This window comes from Halichoerus grypus, chromosome 12 (assembly GCF_964656455.1).
Source record: "Halichoerus grypus chromosome 12, mHalGry1.hap1.1, whole genome shotgun sequence".
Classification (NCBI taxonomy): domain Eukaryota; kingdom Metazoa; phylum Chordata; class Mammalia; order Carnivora; family Phocidae; genus Halichoerus; species Halichoerus grypus.
The window spans coordinates 78,206,023-78,227,389 of NC_135723.1; the positions used below are offsets into that span (position 1 = coordinate 78,206,023).

The 21,367-nt window shown below is 39.4% G+C and overlaps 1 protein-coding gene across 4 annotated transcripts in view; it reads left to right on the forward strand.

Annotated features, from left to right (window-relative positions):
- Positions 1-5,921: 5,921 nt before the first annotated feature.
- PTPRZ1 (protein tyrosine phosphatase receptor type Z1) overlaps positions 5,922-21,367 on the forward strand; it is a 166,167-nt gene continuing 150,721 nt past the window's right edge. For 2 of the 4 annotated variants that reach the window (XM_036122344.2, XM_036122345.2), the window contains exon 1: positions 5,922-6,346. In XM_036122344.2, the coding sequence (XP_035978237.1) occupies positions 6,289-6,346 (58 nt within the window). In that variant the 5' untranslated portion in view covers positions 5,922-6,288. The remainder of the gene's footprint in view (positions 6,347-21,367) is intronic. The other 2 variants (XM_036122348.2, XM_036122347.2) reach the window with 2 other exon arrangements.

A 21,367-nucleotide genomic window follows, 5' to 3' on the forward strand; every position in this document is an offset into this window, starting at 1 on the left:
TCGGCTCAGGTCATGATCTCAGGGTCCTGGGATCGAGCCCTGCATGGAGCCCCGAGCCCCGCATCGAGCCCCGCATCGGGCTCCCTGCTCGAGCTGGGAAACCTGCTTCCCCCTCTCCCACTCCCCCTGCTTGTGTTCCCTCTCCCTCACTGTTTCTCTGTCAAATAAATAAATAAAATCTTAAAAAAAAAGGGGGGGGAAGGAAGAGATTTGTTCTTGGTCCCTAAAATCAAATGAGGGCAGTTATAGAGAGATCATATTTTGGCTAAAAATAAAGACGAACAAAGTGGTTTTTAATGTCAAAATATAATGGATCATCTAGAGTGGTTTTGCATTATTTTTGACTGGAGATAGGCAAGAAACAGCTAAATGACTAGTTATCAGAAATGTTTATACCTTTGAAATACAGCAGCTCATTTGAAGTGACCCAGTCCAGTGCTGATTTTCTGATTTGCAGAACTTGTTTTACACGTTTGCTTTCTACTCTAACACCATCTTGGACATTTTTCAAAGACCCAGAGAGCAGACAAATATTGATTTTAAATTAAGCTTGTTGGAAGACTTGAAATCCCATGCTTTTCTCTGGTGGAAGAGGGAGAAGTGCGTTTTCACCATTAAATGGCAAGGAAATCAAAGTAGCATTTAGGTTTATTAAACCTAAATTCAGCCATCTGGATCTTTGTAATGCAATAGAAATTTGAAGACACATGCCCTTGGAACTTATTTGAATAATGGAGTTTAGATCATGTTGTTGGGGTAAAAGAAAAATATGATTATTCTGTTTCATAATAGGGATGGTTGTGAGGTAGGAAGAAGGGAGCCAGATCTGTAGATGTTGAAATATCAGTCATTATCTTATGATCAGCACAATGTAGAGGAGGAATCACCTCTTCTAAAGAATACAATTCTCTTACTACAACTAACAATTATCTTAACACAACCAACAATTAACAATATAGCACATTTCTGACTTCCATTTAAGCAATATTCATCCACAAATAGTTTTCGAAGTGTATGGTTATGTTTTGACTATAATTTTAATTTTAAACTATTTTAAAATGAAAACATATAGAATATGAAAAAATAATATTCTATTAATATACAGAGGAAGAATTATGCTGAATCTTGTATTGTGCTAAATATTTCTGACATGGACAAAAAATTATTCCTACCTTTTTGTATTTTTTAATACAATTTTAATCACTGAATTACATACTTTGCATACAATAAGATTAAGTTATTTTATAGTCGATCATAGCAAGACACTAAAAGGCAAAGCATGTAATATACTATGGTTTTCTCTTACTCATAGTTATGCTTCTTTCAAATGGACTCAGACTACCACATCACACTCAGCTCTGGACTTATCATTGAGTAGCCTCCCACCAGTTTTAGGCCTAAGAAAAGGCAGTAATAGGCCATCTAACTAAACTCCTGAGAGTCATTGGGCAGGTAGGAAATAATTGCTTTTTAGGTAGAAAGTACTAGTAGGACAAATCCAAGTAAAAGGGTTGACTATGTTGCAGAAAGTAAAATTACTCTTAACTCTTTTCAGAAATTTCACTACAAGGTGCCATAAGTAGATGCCATGGTGTCAATCAGAGTGAACAAAATTTGTTAAGATACCAAACACAAGATATTTCTATCCTCACAATCTAAAATACAGAGTTTCAAGTAACAAGATTATCTTCTGACAAACATCTTATAATTCCAAAAACTGTCTTTTGCTTCTAAACAAATAACAATTACTTTCTCAAACTGTAAATATTTAAGCAATCCAACCTAATGACATCTACTCAAATATATTTGTCAATGACAATGGATAAAAATGAGCAATAATGTATGTGAGTCAAACAGGAACAACTCGTTACTGCCATAGTATAAGAAGTAGAGATATTTTACTTCCCCTTTAATGCCATTTTTTCTTTAGTGACTGTACAATATTCTTTGTCTCCTAGCACTTCCTTTGAAGTTATGAGCTAAGCAGTTTCTGCAGAGAAAATATTCTCCTTCCCCCATCTGCCCCTAACCTTATTCATATTAGAGATACTTTGGAAATAATTTGTAGAGTAAGGAAACTAATGGGAAACCATGGACATTTCACAACCACAGATGATTAGCTCTTACATCAGACAATTCCCAGACACATCAAAGTGAGATGGTAAGCTTTAGTAAATAAAAATGCAGGACACCCAGTTAAGTTTAAATTTCAGATAATAATTTTTTTAATATACATATGTCCCAAACATTGCATGGAGTGCACTAAAATATTACTTTGTACTAAAAAATTATTCATTATACAAAAAATTATTCACTAAATAAATTTAGTGCATCATAGTGCACTAAAATTATTTTGTACTAAAAAATTATTCACTGTTTATCTGAAGTTCAAATTTAACTGGACATCCTGCATTTTATCTGACAATCCTCCACAAGGACATTTTGTAGCAGCAATGTCTTTCTCTCTTACTAGACTGTGTGTTCCTTTATGGTAGGGATGGAATAATTCATCCTTGAACAGTCAGCCCCTAAAGCAGTGTCTGATACATAATGGATATACAGTAAAAATGTATTGAATGAATGAATGAATGTAAAGGGTAAATTTTAAAGAACTGATATAGATGGATGTAAATATTTACTTTGTAGCTTATTTTGTTGGCATAGCTAGACAAAATAGCTCTTACTGGTACTATTAAGAGTGAAGCCAGAGTTTCAGCCCCACCAGGGTTACCCCTTTGGCCAACTGGTATGAGAAACAGCACACCTGCTATTCTCTTTCTGGCTACAGCCGTGGCTGTGCAGTAAATGGAAATAGACACAACCTTCTTTTTGTGTGTGTGACCTCTGGATGCCCAGCTGAAACTTAGGTTACAGTTGAAGAAACCACAGCTCTAGTCGAAAACTGAGATGAAGACCCACTAGAAGATCCACATCTTCATTTGAATATTGGGGAATTAAGGAGCTTATGGTGAACACTGAAGAACTCAACGAGTCTCCCATGAATTGCCACTGGCTAATTCTGGACACAAGTCACTCAAAAATCCCAGATGAGACCCCCAAAAAGCAAGATGTCCATTCAGCTATGCAACAATCATATTCGTTGTATCCTGGTTTGTTATTGTTTGGGGGGGAAGAAAGTATTGTCCCAGAAATGTGCAGAACTCTGCATGTAAATCCAAACTCTCAGGACTGAAAAGTGATTGCCATGATAGAGCATAACGTAAATAAACTTTACACACATGCACACGCACACACAGAGTATAAATATAAAATATATTTTTAAAAAAATACAAATACGTTAAAAACTTACAGAATATATGTCTTTATAGCTATCGATATATGGATAGATAGGTAGATAAAAAGATAAATTTAGACTCTGAATGAAACCATGTGGTTTTACAGATTTATAACTTTAACTCACAATGGCTAATGCATATTAACTACGATGTGTCATAACATATCTCAGAAATGACCATGACCCCCCGTAAAATTGTGAAATGTGAGATCCAGTATGTTTTTGTTGTTCCCGCCCTTCTGATCTTTTCTCCCACACCTGGACTGTTGCAATGACCTAATATTCTAAGGACCTGAACCTCTGAGCTTCCCACTCCACCACCCTCCCCAGGACTATCAGATCCACATTGGCTGGTCCTCCAAGTCCATTTTCCATTGTTGTCACTTGGTCACATAAAATTGGTTGCCATTCCTCCCCCTGTACAAACATTAATAGCAACTTGACTACTCCCCAAGGTGACTTTTGTGCCTTCCCGGGGAAATAACAAACTTTGTAAATATGGGAATGGAATTAGCAGAAACCACAGGATCTACCTGCCCTTTTTACCAGGGTAACCTTGATTTCAGCAGTGCCTTTGTTTTGTGATCTAACTCAAAAGAGTGACTAGTGATGGACTTTTTGACCAAGTTAAGGGGAGTTAGGAGGATATTTGTTATTGTTGGATTCTTCTGGCAGGCTGCTGGGGCAGACTTGATCACTGAGACCTCCTGGAACACCTTACATGTCCCAGAGCAAACCTACCTTCTAAACAGCTGAAGTTCTTGGAAGTTTCTTCTGTGGTTCTTTTTTGCTTATTACTTCAGGTACAAGCTCCTCCATGAGGAAATCAGTGTTTCCCTTAGTCTGACCCTACTCAATCAGCTCCAATTCAATTCACACTGTTTTTATAGCTCATGACATCTGAGTTTCATTTCCATCTCCACCTCCTTGCACATCAATTTTTTTCCTGGCTAGTCCTCCTCCATTAACTACACATCTCTAGGAAACATTCTCTGCCTACTCCAGCTCATGTTAAACTATAAGCTCTAAGAGCATTTCTAGTTTATATCTACACTTCTTGCTAATGCTAGCAAAAATTTTCTTCCTAGGTGGCAACTCACATGAGCAATCATCAATCCCCATTATAACTTTTACAAAAGTTACAGCATTTTTATACTAATCGATGGGAAAAACAAGATCAAGGGTCAATTCCTTAATACTCATATGTACTCCTGAATAAACATTCCAGATAGATTTGAAATTTGTTATTACATGGGTGCAATCAATTCCTGAAGCAACAGCAAATGGCATCATTAGCTGTGCACATTTAAACTAGTGTTCAGAGGCTGTGTATATTAGTGGCAACTGGTAGTAATACTCAAAATACATTCAGAACTCAATTTTGTATGTGATAAGCTTTCTTTAAATATTTAAGCTGAAATACTATTTTAGAACCAAGAACAGGACACAGGAGTACACACTGTACGGATAACCTACATCAAATAGTTCCTAAGAATACAAGGGATGATTCCAGAACTTGACTTTCCATGCCTTAGAGTGGATTCCTAAAAGGCTCCAAATTGGGTCTCACATAAGTAGAAAAACATACTTATGCCTAAAGGATATATAAATGAAAAGCTTGGAAAAGCACACGAATTTTCAGGGCTTTGCGCAGTCAGGCTCATGGAGGATACCAGTTGCCTTATCTTTTTCATTTAGGCTTCAGATTAATTCAACAAACATTTAGGGTACACCTACTGACTATTTTTGCCTTTGTGCTAGGAGCTGGGTTAGAACAATAAATAAAGCAAACTTCCTGCCATCAAGGAGTTCAGTCTAGTTAGAGAGACCACCATAGAAATAAGCATATACAGCGTGACATTTCCAGCCCCGAGGCAGAACTCATGTATTATAGTTCTTTTGTACATCCTTCAATCACGCAATTAAAAAATCTTTCCGTACGACCCTGTGCGAGGAGGCACTCGGGTAGTGCCGTCTGGGAGGAACATTACAGAGTTGAAAGTTCCTCCACGCAGCTGTGCACAGCACGACAGTTTGATCGGAGCCTGAGGAGGGGGCAGGGTCTCACTGGTCACAGTCAGGGCCGGAGATTATTTGCAGTCAACTGCCCTAGAGGTAATGGGGTTTGGAACTACTTTGGTGATTTGGTAAAAAGAAAGAAAACGGAGAGGGGAACCCAGCTTACCCAGGAGCCCCTACCACTTGCTGACTGGACCCACTTAGCATCTGCAGGAAGGACAACAATAAAATGAAAAAACATTTCCAGGGGTGAACCCCAAAGGTCAGTCTCTGGCTGTGCGGAACAATGGGGGTCTGGCCTCCTCTTCTCTTCCAAAAGGGTGAAGGAGTCTTAATGAAGAGACATTTTCTCCGCAAAGATTCTAAATCCCAGCAGGTTCCACTAAACTCCAGAGCAGCGAAGCCACCGGCAGGGACCGGGGGCGGGGGGGGGAGAGTGGAATGGTGGGTGGAGGGGTGTCGCTATGGAAAACGCTACTCTGGGACCCGGACCCTAAGCGACAACCGCGTCCCCGCGTCCCTCCGCCCGCCGCGCGCGACCCCGGGCCGGCTGCACGCTCCCAGCGGCGCGGTTGCTGCGCCCCCGCCCCCGCCGAGCCGCGGCGCGCACACCCGGGCCGGAGCGCGCCCCCGGCGCACAGGCACCGCTGCGCTCCGAGCGGTCAGACCTCGGCCGCAGCCGGCAGAGGAGACCGACTCCCGCGCGCCCGCCGGCATGCGCCTCGGCTAGCGGCTCCCGGTTCCCGCGACCACCGCGCGTCCTGCTTCCGATTATTCCCGTCTCCCTCTCAGTCTCTCTGCTGGCGCTCTCTCGCTCGCTCTCTCTCTTTTTCAGACACACTCACACACGCACACACACACAATCTCACACCAATCTATACACTGGAGGAAAAAACATTTCCTTCGCGCCCCCTCCCTGTCCACCCCAAGAAGCTGAGCAGCCGCGTGGCGGGGGATCCCCGGACCGTCTGGAAATGCTAATCCTAAAGCGCTTCCTCGCTTGTATCCAGCTCCTCTGTGTTTGCCGCCTGGGTGAGTGATCAGACCTCAGTGGGGTTTCATCTCCGGGATCGTTTGGGACACGGTGGGGGGATTTGAGAGCATTAGGTACTTGCTCCCGCCGCCGCCATCTAGCAAGGAGGGAAAAGGCATGGTGGACTGGGGATCCCACGAGGTTGGCGACGCCGCGATGGGTGTCAGCGGCGTGGGAGAATGCACCCCCTGCCCACCTCGCACCTCCACCACCTTCCATCCGCCCGCGGGGAGCTCGGCCAGAAGGGAGAGGCTTGCCATTCTCGGTTGCTGTCCACACAGCTCTTGTGTCTCCTGTTTTGCAAAGTGTGAAAAGAGCCTTTTAGGTACACATAAGAAGAGAAATACAACCAAGGTGCGGGGCTACGTATTAGTGTTTTTGCTTTTAGATTCATTATGGGCTTGAATGAAAAATACACGTGCCCGATGCGAGTTACACACACACACACACACACACGCACACACTCCCAAAAGGTAGTAACAGGAACAAGCACCAACCTGACTTTTCAGTGTTTTCCAGTACTTTTAATTTAGTCACATTCAAGTCTGGGCAGTTGCGTTAAAAAAAAAAAAAAAGTTTCAATCAAAATTTCTATCAACGTTCTGCCAACTGCTGCCAAAGTCACAGGAAAGCTGCAGGTTGATGTATTTATTCATGGATCATCTTTCATCCACCACTTTCCAGGTTTCACATTCACTACTGAAATTGCACTTTGAAACAGCCAGTTAGAATTATTTACCTGGGATACAGATTCCAGTGTTCCAGTCATTTTCCAGAAGAATTGTAATATTGGATTTTTATGTTTTATTTAAAAAAAATCTTTTTTCCTTCATGAAGATTTTCTATTACGATGGACTATAATAGGTTTGGAGGTATTAACCTGAAAGTTAGAAGATGTACCTCAACTTGTGAATACACATATTTTACTCTTTTCAGTTCGAGGATCCCAATTTTTTTAAATTTTAGATTATTCATTGTAGATATTAACCTACATTTTTATTCAATATAGATGGTGCTGCTCTTGGCACAGTAACCTTTACAAGGAGAAATCATTTCTTGTTCTAACTAATGAGAGTTACATTTCAAATATGGTGATAATTGCCAACAGCCCCCCAGATAATGGACATAATTTAAATTCTGAAAGCTTTACAAAAATACTCTGGGGGTGATGTGATACACAAGGTTGACATTTAAGACTAGCAGGAGAATCTGGTCCTGGTTTTCTCTAAAACCACAGAGTTGAATCTGGAGGGGGGGGTGGGGAAGAAATTTTTTGAAAGTGCTGTGCTCATCAAATACACACCTGTTGAATTTGCATTTCTATTACAGATCTGCTTTAACAAGAAAGCCAGATCCTTTTGGTACTTAGATTATTATTTAAAATAAATCTCATTGTATGGGGTGCCTGGGTGGTTCCCTCGTTAAGCATCTGCCTTCGGTTCAGGTCATGGTCCCAGGGTCCTAGGAGGGATCGAGCCCCATATTGGGCTCCCTGCTCGGGCAGGAAACCTGCTTCTCCCTCTCCCACTCCCCCTGCTTGTGTTCCCTCTCCTGCTGTGTCTCGCTCTGTCAAATAAATAAAATCTTTAAAAAATAAGTAAATAAAATATAAATCTCACTGTAGTACAGAGATAAACCAGAGAATATTGCTTTGTATGCCATCAAAACCAGTGCTTTGAATATATTGTGAATTTTTAAAAATTGAGTTATAATTTGCATAGCACACAGTTCATCTTTTTCAAGTGTACAATTCAGTGGGTTTTAATATACTGACAAAGTTGTACAACCATCACCCACTATCTAATTACAGAGCATTTTAATCACCCGCAAAAAAAACTAGTAACAGTCATCCCTTATTCTCTCTGACCCTAGCCCTGGCAATCGCTAAGCTACTTTCTCTTTTTGTAGATTGGCCTATTGAGCATTTTTATAGAAATAGAATCATACAATATATGGCCTTTGGTATCTGACTTCGTTCACTTAGCATAATGTTTTCAGAATTCATCCGTGTTGTAACCTGTATCAGTACTTCGTTCCTTTTTGTGGCTGAATGATATTCCATTCCAGTATTCCCTGGTTTGCAAAGGCTTATCTCTATAAAGCATTATTTATAACCTATTATTTTTGGTTATACAGATTTTGATTTATTGGATGTTTTCTTTAATGCTTTGATGATGTAAAATTTAACTGTAAAGAATCAGAGGGGGAGACGAACCATGAGAGACAATAGACTCTGAAAAACAAACTGAGGGTTCTAGAGGGGAGGGGGTGGGAGGATGGGTTAGCCTGGTGATGGGTATTAAAGAGGGTACATTCTGCATGGAGCACTGGGTGTTATGCACAAACAATGAATCATGGAACACTACATCAAAAACTAATGATGTAATGTATGGTGATTAACATAACAATAAAAAATTTAAAAAATTTAACTGTAAAGAATTAAATTAATTGTTTAAGAGTATTATAAGTTTATGTAATGATATTGAATGTAAGCCTGTATTAGAACTCAAAATGTGCTGTGTGTGTGTGTGTGTGTGTGTGTGTGTGTGTGTGTGTGTGTGTGACAGGTGACAACTCTTGTGTCCCTTTCCATTTTAACAAAGTTGACCTCTTACATTGTTGCCCACATGTTGACCTATGGGCCTTGTCAACCTCAAATCAGATGAATATCTTGATTTCAGGGTAATATGTTTTGAAACACTGAAGCATATTATCTACAAATAAAATATGCAGCCTCCATTTCAATTATTTTTCCCTCAACAACTACTGTAGTATTTGTAGATATATTTATTGCTCATCTTCACTGTCCTTGGAGCCAATGATGTGGCCTGGCACAGGTAATAAATGCTCAGGAAAGTCTATCAACTGAGAGGTGCTGTGTAGGATGACCGCTCCAATACAGTTTGAATGAATGTGAGGCTGCCATTCTTACTATTATCCTGGAACAAGTTGTAACATTCACTAAGGTGTTCATTGTTAACAATTAAGAATGAGTTAGCAACTAAGGACTTTACCACTTTCTGTTTAAAATGCCCTGATTTTTTTTTAAAAGATTTTATTTATTTGTCAGAGAGAGAGAGCGCGAGAGAGCGCGCGCAAGCAGGGGAGGGGCAGGCAGAGGGTGAAGCAGGCTCCCCGCTGAGCAAGGAGCGCATGTGGGACTGGATCCCAGGACCCTGGGATCATGACCTGAGCCGGAGGCAGAGGCTTAACCGACTGAGCCACCCAGGCATCCCTAAAATGTCCTGATGTTTTGAACTGGACATGTAGACCAATTGTTTCTTTCAAATAACTCTCCAAACAGAAAAATAGGATCATTAAATTATTTGTACTGAAACAAATCCTTTCTTTCCAAATTAATACTGGGGAAACTGAAGACTAAAGAGGAACAAACTTGGGGGTTTTTTGTGGGTGGGGATTAAATATATTTGTGGGTTCATCTATTTAGGTAATTCTATCAAGATTGGCCTGTGGCCTCAACACTCTTTGCCAGAACTAGCTAGATCATGGTTCTCACACTTAAGTAAGCATCAGAATCACCAGGAGAACTTATTAAAACACGGATTTAGGAGCCCACTCCAAACAGCTTCTGATTCAGTAGGTCTGGGGGTGGGGGCCTGAGAATCTCAATTTCTAACAAATTCCTAGGATATGGTGATGTCGTTGGTCCAAGTCCATACTTTGACAACTACTAGCTAGTTTGACATTTAAATGTTAGCATAGTTTCTGGATTATGAACAAGTTTTTACAGTGGACTTGATTTCTGATTCCCAACTTAATAATATTTTTAAAAATTACATGAGTTAGACAACATTGAATGTTATTCAGCTGAAGGAGATGCTTAATCAGAGAGGCAGAAATTGAAGATGACTCCAGGATAATTCCCTAGGTGAATCTGGACCTTCTCTAGAATAATTAAGAGGTTTTCTATTAGGTGGAGAACTACTATAATGGCATCACAACTCTGTCATTATTTATTCTTGACCCATTGAACAGGTAATAGGACAAACTGCAGTGGCTTTCCTGTAAGGAGGCTTAATTATTAGTCATAGAGGAGAAGTAGGTGTTTTAAGAGCTTCTAAGGAACAGTTTCTCTCAACTAATGAGAATTCAGGATCTTTGAATGAAGTGAGTTACAGCTTTGCAAGGTACACTAAATTCAAGAGTTTGAACATTATTGTGAAATACGTAATGAATCAGATTCTGAACTTTTAGGTCATATCTTACGGCTTTAAGGAACACATTAACTACAAATTATACCCAATTCCTTTGCAAGAATGAATTGCCTAATTTATCCTGAGTATGGAAGCAGTAGAATCCAAAATGTTGTGACTCTCAGCTTGGTCTATTTATTCTCTGAAAACAAATCGTAACCAGGAATAGAAAATATTCATGCTTTTTCTCCCCAAATAATAACTAGTCTCCATTCAGAAAATTAATTACTTTTGATTTGCAGAGTAGCAGTTTTCTTTATTTCATCTCTCTCTCCTTTTTATGGAGACTGTACTTGCTTTCACTCAGGGAAGTTTGCCAGGATAAATCATTTCATTGATGAATTCATTTATGCTCTTATGTCTGCACTAGATATTTGGGAACTTGCTTAAAATTTTATGTTGTGGGAATTTTGCTTCTAGCAAAAATTCAGGTTTTTCTGGAAACATGAGCAGCATTTCCCCATTCCCCTTACTCCAACGAGCTTTGAGTTCCGTCTAACCTGGTAGCTGCGCTTGACCACCATTTGCCAACCGTTCAGACTATAGTATGGAAATGGAACCCCATCATTCAAAACCAGAGGATCTCCAAAGAAGGGCTTGATTAAGAAGATGAGCTTGTGTTTTATTTCCATTTACCATCTACTCAGTGTTTGCCAGGTACTGAATATTTTATGTACATTTTTCTCATTTCATTCTCCCCCAAACTGTTGGAGGTAGGTGTTTTCATTTTACACATTTTATAGCTGAGGAAAGTGAAACACAGAAAAGCCAAATGACTTACCTAATTTCACACAGCCTGTGTTAGCCTATACATTCCTTCTGACTCTCGAGCCTGAGCCTTTTTCTCTTTTCTTTCCTAGGAGACCAGTTTCCTGTTTGGAATTTACTAGCTTGCTTCCTAAGAGATGTGATGCTGCATTTCCCATTCCCATGGGCTTTCTTGCAGATCTCCATTCATGATTTTCCTCATGTGCTCCCTTACTACTTTTTTTCCCCTTTAAAAAACAAATAAACAAAACTAAGGCATAATTTACCCTAGAAAGTGTACCGTTTTGAAAGTTTTGACAAATGTGTGTGGTCACTTAACCACCTTGATCCGGATATAGCACATTCCTGTCCATACTATTTTAACTACTCTTGTTACGTGTTTACTGAATGCCTGACATCGGCTAGGCGGTAATTATTAAGCAGTGCATAAACATAAAGTCCTAACATTCCTGATGCCTCCAGTCCTGATTTGATTCAATCCCCACAGTGAAAACCCTCTTTAAATCTCACTTTTAAGATACTTTCTACATTTAGACCTAGTTGAGAATAACAGTCTTTTTGAAATATCTCTTAATGTGGTAAATATCTTAACTTTCAAATATTTTAGAATGTTTCTCACTTCATCAAGAAAGCCAGCGGTAGAAGTCAAAGTCAATTTAAACAAGACATAGGCATGTTTAGATTGTGCTTTTAGCTTTTAATGTTTTATTGGTAGTGATCCCTAGCAGCAATTTCAGGTTACAAAAGGAAATCAGTTCTTATCCATGTTTGTAATTCTTCAGAGACATGTATAACATACTGTATAGGCATTAAAGGGAAAATTATTTGATCATATTGCGCAATCCTAAAATACTTATATTTTAGAACTATGATTTCTAATACCATAGCCACTAGGCATATGTGACAGTTCAATTTTAAGTTTATTAAAGTAAATTAATTCAGTTCCTCATTCACACTGGCCACATTTCAAGTGGCTGGTGGCCACTGCATGGGACAATGCAGGTAGAGGACATTTCTATCACTGCAGAGAGTCTATTGAATAGCTGTTTTAGAATCAAAAAAAAGTGGATAAAATGTTGAGTGTTAGTACTGATGAGAAGTTGTCAACAACTAAAAACGCTTCTAAAGTCATTAAAATTATTTGAAGTGTTGAGTTATTTTTGTCTTGTATTGTGTCCGCCGTATAAAAACCACAGAGACGTTCTGGTGGCCTGGGGTAGAGAGCAGCAATAGAGGAAGAAAATTTAATGGCCACTTGGTGGCCTTTATGGACTCAAGCTGACTGGGAGAGGGCTTCTAGTTCGGGAGTGAGGATTCTGTCCTCACAGCTCATGTTCCATAATTTGTTCTAGCATTCACTATATTATTTTTGTAGGATCTGTCTGTCTCCCCCACTAGACTAGCTCCATGAGGGCAAAGACTTTATTTCATTCATCTTTGGACTCAACATTCTTGGCTTTAGTACCTACAGTCAGTGCTTAATAAATCTTTAATGCACAAGGTCATAGAGAGAGGGTACTGTGAAGCTTCTTAGCAGTACCTTTTTGCTGTTAGGATCAGCCAGTTTCCTCTGGCCTTTCCTGCTTTTGATTCTTATCCCAATCTTTGTGTTAGGTCAGCATTCACCTGGACCCATCCATTTTTAATGCTACTTCTGGCACCAGGACTTCACTTTCTTTGATTCTGCCACGAATGCATATGAGCATCACATAGATCCAGTAACTATCTGCATGGAAAATAAAGTCCCCATGATTAATACTGCACGTGTAGTGGCAGGAGCAATTTTGACATTTAATTATAGATGTCTTGGTATCAGTGACGCCTGGATATGTCCCAGGGGGCAGGGCATCAAGTCAGTGTGTATGTGTGCCTCTGTGAGTGTGTGTGTGCACACATGTTCACCTGTCAGGGAGGAGAAGGTAATGGGGATAATGGGTGGTCAGTAACCAGAAACGAAGTATCTTGAATCCACGAAGACTGTATTTCCAATCAGTCAACTGCCCAAGGCAGTTTTGGAAACTGGATAAATGACAGAAGTGCAGTTATATTATGCGGATATGCGTGCTTTTCGAATTTGTCTGTAGTTTTATCATTAATCACGGAGATGATGTACTGCGCCTAGCTTAGCCCTGCACATAGATTTTCGACAAATATTTGAATTGAGTTGAATGCAAATGGGAACAGATAATGGGATGAGTTAGAAATCCTCACAGGAGTTAAAAGCAGAAAAAAACTTTCTCTTCTATTGGGATATTTGCTTTATTTTCTCTCATTCACCATCCTTCCTTTCTTTTTGGGGGTGTGTGTGTGTCTATGTGTGGCTTTTCCTTTCCACCTTCACTTCCTTTAAGCATGAATCTAAGAAAAAACAAAAAACAAAAAACAAACTCAACATTGCTCAACATCTTGATGAAGAGTTTCATAAAGAGGAAACTGATACTATTTGATACCATTATTGAAAAATATTTTTACTGTGTTAATATAATTTGGGGAGTTTTGTAGTTAACATATCTTTTTTTTTAGTTTTTATGTATTGATTGAAATAATCTCTACACCCAGCATGTGGTTTGAACTCATGACCCTGAGATCAAGAGTCGCATGTCTGTCTGACTGAGCCAGCTGGGCACCTGTGTAGTTAATACAGTTTTTAAAGTAGGGCTTAACATTTCTTTCTTCCTAGAAATTCTAGTATGTTAAAATGGGCAGGTTGTTTTGGGTTTTTTGGGTTTTTTTACTTCTGATATTTGCACACAGATATTAAAGTAAATAAAATTATTCAGGGTCCTCGTTGATGTGAACCTTCTGGTCTCATTCAGTAAGCATGTGTCAATTTATGTACCTATTGACAAAAGATAAATTTTTTACAAGTGTCCTTGGAAATATAGTCTTCATATATTTGGAAAGAATAATTTATTAATTAGCAATAAAGAAGGATTTTCTATTAAAATATTGATAACAATGACTACAGGTAGCTTTCAACTCTTGGAGAATTATTCTGTCCTTCTCTTTCTCTGCCTTCCCTATTAACATTTACTCCATAATTTTTCTGTTCTTTCACCATCACTGACTGGACCTCTTATTTCTTGAAATCTAAAGCTCTAATATATTTAACTCAAGATGGGGCCTGATACTAGACCTTTCCTCTGAAGTGATCTACTCAGTTCCATGAGTAGGAATAAAAGAAAATGTTGCTGTTTTAAAATGACCTTTTTTGGGACTCCTGGGTGGCTCAGTCAGTTAAGCATCTGCCTTCGGCTCAGGTCATGATCCCAGGGTCCTGGGCTCGAATCCCACATCAGGCTCCCTGCTCAGTGGGGAGCCTGCTTCTCCCTCTGCCTGCCACTCCCCCTGCTTGTGCTCTCTCTCTTTCTCTCTCTCTCTGACAAATAAATAAATAAATCTCTAAAAGAAAATTAAATAAAATGATCTTTTTTAGCAGAGATCATGATTACCACCAGAGTCCTGATTGTGTGCTTAGAGTAACAAAATACTGGCCAGATATAAAGAACTTTCTAGATTTTCTCATGGTTTTCAATCACATTGTCATCAGAAAATTAAAAGTGATTTCTGTAGGGACATTTTCACCCTCTGGCATTTCTGGAATGAGATCTATAAAAGTGGCATTCGCCTGACACACAGACTTGTACAGACTCTTGGTCTGCCCAGAGGAACATACTGCATATGCGATATGGTCATCGTGTTTGTTTCAATGCAAAAGTAAAGATTGATAACCACTATCTAGGTCAGTGGTCGCAATCCTGGCTGCACTTTGGAATTATCTGGTGTCATGAGCTGAACGTTCGTGTTCCCCCAACACTCCTGTTTTGAAGTCCTACCACCCAGTGTGTATGGTGTTTGGAGGTGGGGCCTGTGAGAAGTAATTAGGTTTAGATGAGGTCATGAGAGTGGGGTCCCCATGGTAGAATTCGTTTCCTTATAAGAAGAGAAAGAGAGACCAGAGCTTTCTTTGTATCACGTGAGGACAGAGTGAGAAGGCAGCCATCCGTAAGCCAGGAAGAGAGCTCTCTCCAGCTAGCCCCTTGGTCTTGGACTCCTCTGCTCTACAACTGTGAAAACTAAACATTGTTTAAGCCACTCAGCCTACGGTATTTTGTCCTAGCAGACCAGGTTGACTCTATACCTGGGAAACTTTTAAAACATACTGATGTCCGGGCCCGACCCGGGATCAAGTATATGCGTGGGTGCAGAGCCCAGACATGAATATATTTTTTAAAACTTCCCAGGTGATTACAGAGTACAGCCACAGTTTGAAAACCCACCATTCTAGGTCAACCTCATGATACTTCTAATCTTAGTTCATTTGTCTTAAGGTTGAGATATTGGCAAGTTTCATGCTGTCCTAAAGCAGAGCTAGTGCCACAGGACAAAGGCCCTGGAACACTTCCCATCCCCTTCTCCTCTTTGTAAGGCAGTTTCAGTTTCAGGGTAACCTTAGAAGGAGGAGTATGGACTATAGTGGTTGACCTCGTAGTCTTTGCAGGCCAGAGAAACTTCAAGAGGCCTGACGTTCTTGGAGTTGGTCCAAAGATGTGAGTCTCTCAGCAGGTGGGCAATAACTGAACCAGCCTCTGAGATGGGAGACAGTTGCGTTTATCAGGACATGGGCACATGATAGATTTTGTTTCGTCAATGATGCATATTCTTGTTGTTCCCTCATCTTGTTTATTTTCTTTCTCCATGTATAATGTCTTAGAATCAGAGTTATTTTCGGTTATGTAGTAGACACAAGATTTAGCTGCATTTTTTCATTTCAGCACTTCATGTTGCATGTGCATGTTCAAATTATATGTGCATTATTTATCAGGTCTAGGTATTTTGTTTTTACTGTATTTGAAAAGCACTAATAGCTCTATTTAAAAGTTAGCAAAGACCTTTTTCACATGGTCCAAACAACTACTTTAATATTCATAATCATGAATGGTGAAGACATAAGCACAAATCAATTCACTGAATCTTTATTGAGCACCTTCCTTGTAATAAATATTTCCGCTAGGGAGAATATGCCTCCAGGGGTCTCCTAAGCTTTTGCAAAAGAGAAAAATCCATACATAAGTAGCTGTCCTACATGGCAGAGGCTGTGGAACCTGAAAGTGTGAGCTGTGTGGGAGTGTAGGCTAAATTCACCTCTGGGAAGGTTTCTAGGAGGAGGTGGGATTGGATGTAGACTCTGCAGGGTGGCTGGGTAGGGCATTATTAGTAGGGTGGAAGGGGTGAAAGGGCATTAGTGGCAAAAAGGATGGTGGTATATGCAGAAGCATGGACTGGGGATGAATGTGCTGTTTAGAGGGAGGAAAAAAATTGGGAGAGGTGTGTACTAGTGGAAAAGTATCAAATGGTAGGTAGGATTACCCATGGCTAATTGAAAGGTTTGGAGTTTGGAATTTATCCAGTATATAGTGGGAAACGAAGGGTTTTGAGTCATGGGATGACTTGAGTAGGTCTCTTTATTTTAGGAAGATAACTGAAGTATCAAGATAGGATGGCTTGGAGCAGAGTGAGACTGGGACTCAGGAAGCTCAATTAAAAGGCTGTTACAGTATAACAGTCAAAGGGGAAATGTGATGGATCATTTGGAGGGGTAATAATACCATTCTCTGTATATAATACTTTAATTGTTAATAGGTACTTTCAAATACATGACCTCATTTGATATAAGTGCAGTTGGTGTAATTGCTGGGAGTTGGTGCCACTCTGGAGAGTGGGTCATTGGAAGTCTTCAAGGGAGTGTCTTCCCTGGAAAGGTGAAGATGTAGCAGGGACCACGTAGGGTCAAAGAAATAATCCAGGAAGGAAAAGTAGAGGCAGCAAATACATAATAGTTCTACAGAAGTTGATAATTGGAAGGGAAGAAAAGAGAGAGAAATAGAGGCAGGTAGCTTGAAGATTGCTCATTTACTGAATGGTAGAACTCCAAATTTGTTACCATAAGATGTAGGAGTTGAAACTAAACATTTCCTCTGAACTGATTAACTCAGGGCCTTGAGAATTCATAAGAAGAAATAGTGCCACTTACAATGATCTGTTTTTATCTATTTTAGTAGAGGTCATAGTAACAACTTAACAACAACAAAAAAAACATCTTTTTTTTTTTCCCCTAAGGATGGAGGAATTTGAGTATATTCATAGTGCCCGCCTAATTTCATCAAGTCATCAAAACTATTTACTTCACCTCTAAAATTCTTATATTTGTGCTCTTAAAAATGAGCAGCAGGTCCTACTGAGACATTTCAGTCAGCCGTCTGCCAATAAGTAGGCTTTCTTAATATTCACAATTTCAGGTAGCGTGAAGGTATCATATTCATATTGCATAAACTAATATGTTCATGAATTTCCTGCAACTTGTGTTTTACATCAAAACAGTGCAATAAAAATAATCCATATAATAGGCTTCCCAGAATTCTTAAAATTGATTTTAACAATTCTACGTGAAGTGATAAATTACCAAATCGTTAAATTTATAAAAGGGATAAAGTGGCAGCTGTCAAGAATAAAAATGTTGGTATATTAACTTGTATGAAGAAATATATCTATATTATGCTATACGGAAGTTGGATGCAAGATTTCTGTATTTAAGAAATACAGCTAAATAGATTCTTAATGAGTAATATTTGGTTAAGGTAAAGTTTCTTTTGGTGGCTTTCAGAGTGAGTAAATGATGTGTGATATGCATATATATAATATATATTTATATGAGTATTTTTATGTATTTACATGTACGTATGCATATATTATATATTGTATCTATATGCATATATATATACACACACAATAAATAAGGATATATATGAATGTTTTTCTGCTTCTCAGTGCTTTTATGCTTTATTTTGAGCATTAAAAGATTAAATCCTTTGGGAAAATTATTAATCTTAATGGTGGGAATTGTCCTGGATATTTTCGACCTGACTTTTTCCTGCCTCCAACATAAAGAAAGGAGAGGTGGAAGGTCTGCTTCTTCGGTGAGCTGAACTCAGCGCTGTCCCTCTCCAAGGAAGTTCAGTCTAGGTGAGATCATTGAAACTTGTTTCACCAGATCTTCATTGAACAGCCACTGTGTGCTTAAAACTGTGCTTCGACTTGAGTAGTTTTTTCTCTTTGAGGAGTTAATCTGGTTACAGATATAAAATGAACGCTGGTGGGAGCACGACAGAATTGAGAATAATGAAGTAAATGTTAGATTGTATGAATCAGATTTTAAGTCTGTGGAAAGTCATTAAAAGGGGAGACAAAGATGTAAATTCATTTTTAAAATGTCTCTGTGAGCCAATGAGCATCACTTCCTCCTTTTGAACATGGAACGTTTACTGTTTCGTTCAATAATTTAAGCCTCTTTTGTGTTTTCTCCCACACCCCTCCTTTTTGTTGTTCTGTACGAAAACAAAAAGATACGTCTATATTACTTGTTTTAGATTATTCACTCAAAGAGAAACTTGAATCCCGAAATTGGTTGGATTTTGCAGCTCTAATCTGAAATGCTTTTATTATTTTTTTTAAAGATTTTATTTATTTATTTGAGAGAGAGAGAATGAGAGACAGAGAGCATGAGAGGGAGGAGGGTCAGAGGGAGAAGCAGACTCCCTGCCGAGCAGGGAGCCCGATGCGGGACTCGATCCCGGGACTCCAGGATCATGACCTGAGCCGAAGGCAGTCGCTTAACCAACTGAGCCACCCAGGCGCCCCTGAAATGCTTTTAATTCTCCTCAGTATCCTACACTACCACATTCAAAATAATAGTGTAAGTGGCAACACGTAGAAGGGAAATGTGCAGGTTAAAACACGCCTCTTGTATGTTCTGTTCAGCACCTACTGCTACGAAAATGTCCCCTAATTTCCACAGTGAATTCTGTCCCAAATTGAGGCTTAATTTTTGGTGGTGGCAGCTGCTATTTGTGACAAAGGTAAATTTTTGGTGCTAAAATTTCAAAGAATGACTTGACATGCATATGATCCTTGGCTAAAAGTCTATCAAAATGGGGCAAGAATTTTGGACATAGATGTCAGTGCTGTCTGCAAAATGGATTCCCTGAAAGAAGCACAAAGGATGAAATGAAATCACTTTTAATTAGCTAAGAATGACTAGCACATGTTGCCTTGAAATCCTTTAAGATACGGCACAATCCGGGCACCATCCATCCCACCAGAGAGATGGCATGATCCGTCTCATCAGGCTTCTTTCTTGCCTGTGATCCCAATTTATTTTCTTCCCAACATTGCATTGCATTTTAGCTATTTAGTATTCTTGGCAGAAGAAATCAACAAAACACAAGATGCTTCTTTTTTCCTCAGTAATTTATTCAAATTTATATACTAACCCCTCTACCCTCCCCCACTCCCCAAAAAAGAAAGTATTCCAGTTCCCTGTCTGGCAGGAGCTTTCCAAGGCTGCAGCTTCTCTCTCTCTCTCCTTCCCTTCTCCCTCCCCCACCCACCCTTCACATTTTTTAATTAGAGTCTTACAGCATCTGTCAACTTGAAAAAATAAAACAACTCTTAGTTTTTACAAACACGATGAGAGATTAAGTTGTATTAGACTCAGTGGCATTCAAGCAAGTGAAGATTCAAAATTCTGTAGCCTGATAATCTTTCCACTAATGATAATGGCATTTAAACCCTTTTCCAGTGAGACAGGTTGGGTCTTCTCTGAATGCTGGCAGAGAAAATGTACCTCTATACACCGAGTTTTCCCTTAGAGATACATGGGGAGTGCTGGGTTTTTTTTCAATGTGAGGCTTTGAGACTGGAGTACACAGTCTGCTGGAGATTTGTTTGGGTGACTGCATTACTGGAGAAAACTCACTGAAAGTAGGTCATCAAGAAAAGATTGATATAGACTTTCTTGTGTGGAAGTAATTATGCTTGCTTATTGCATTCTGCTTACAATCCAATATGCCAGTCTGTGCAATTTCGGTGAGAAAATATGTTCACATATAATCCCAGTTAGGGTTTTTAGACTGGAGTTTAAGGTCCCACTGTTTAACCCTCTCCAGATTCGTCTATGGTATTCAGTAATAAAGTATGAAAAGTTTTGCATATTATATATGTTCTTGCTTAGTCACCTGTGAACCCTATACACACATATCAGTTGATCAGAACACAGTTGGAAAGTTTCACTTTATTAAATATCACCCACACACATGCACAGAGCCAGGAAAATAACACAGACACTTCTCTGTTAACCTAGGAAATCCTCACCAGCCTGTTCTCTTGCCAAAATGTATACAGTTCAATAAACACACTATAGTCATTACTTGTTTGACATAAATTATTGCTCACCTCAGGCCAATGTTAAAAAGGCATTTTGCCAAACTGAGGTTTGCTGGAGGTGAGGGGATAGAGGGATGGGGTAACTAGGTGATTGACATTGGGGAGAGCACGTGATGTAATGAGCACTGGGTATTATATAAGACTGATGAATCACGGACCTGTACCTCTGAAACCAATAATACATTATATGTTAATTAATTTAATTTAAATTTTAAAAATGTTTAAAAAAAAAGAACTCTAAAGAAAAAAAAGGCCTTTTGCAAACTCATAGCATTGGATGTTGGAATGTGTTTAGGAACTTGCATCTTAGGAGAAGGACTTTCCTCTTATATGGTGTGTTCCAGTAATTGTCAGAAAGAAATTCTTCAACAACTGACTTAAGTAATGAAACACAATAGAGGAATGAGGATCTCCATCCATGGAAGCCATTAAGAAAATAATGGATGGGATTTTGTGTTGTTTCTACTCATCATTAGGACATGTAGGTTCCTGTCACCCTTGCTGTCAGGTGATTTTTTTACCAGGATATGCAAGGTCCTTCAAAACCTGAACTCAGGCCACCTGTCCAGCTTGACTTGAACCTCCACACTTATGCTCCTTCATTTTGGCTCAAGCTTTTCCTTTTTCTTTGGTGGGTTGAGGTCCCTTGCATTCCCAGTTATCTTTCACCTCTGCTGTGAAATCTTCTCTAAGGCATCACTGTTCCTTGCCAGAAAAGAGGAAACATCACTCACATTGTATGTCATTTGTTTCCAT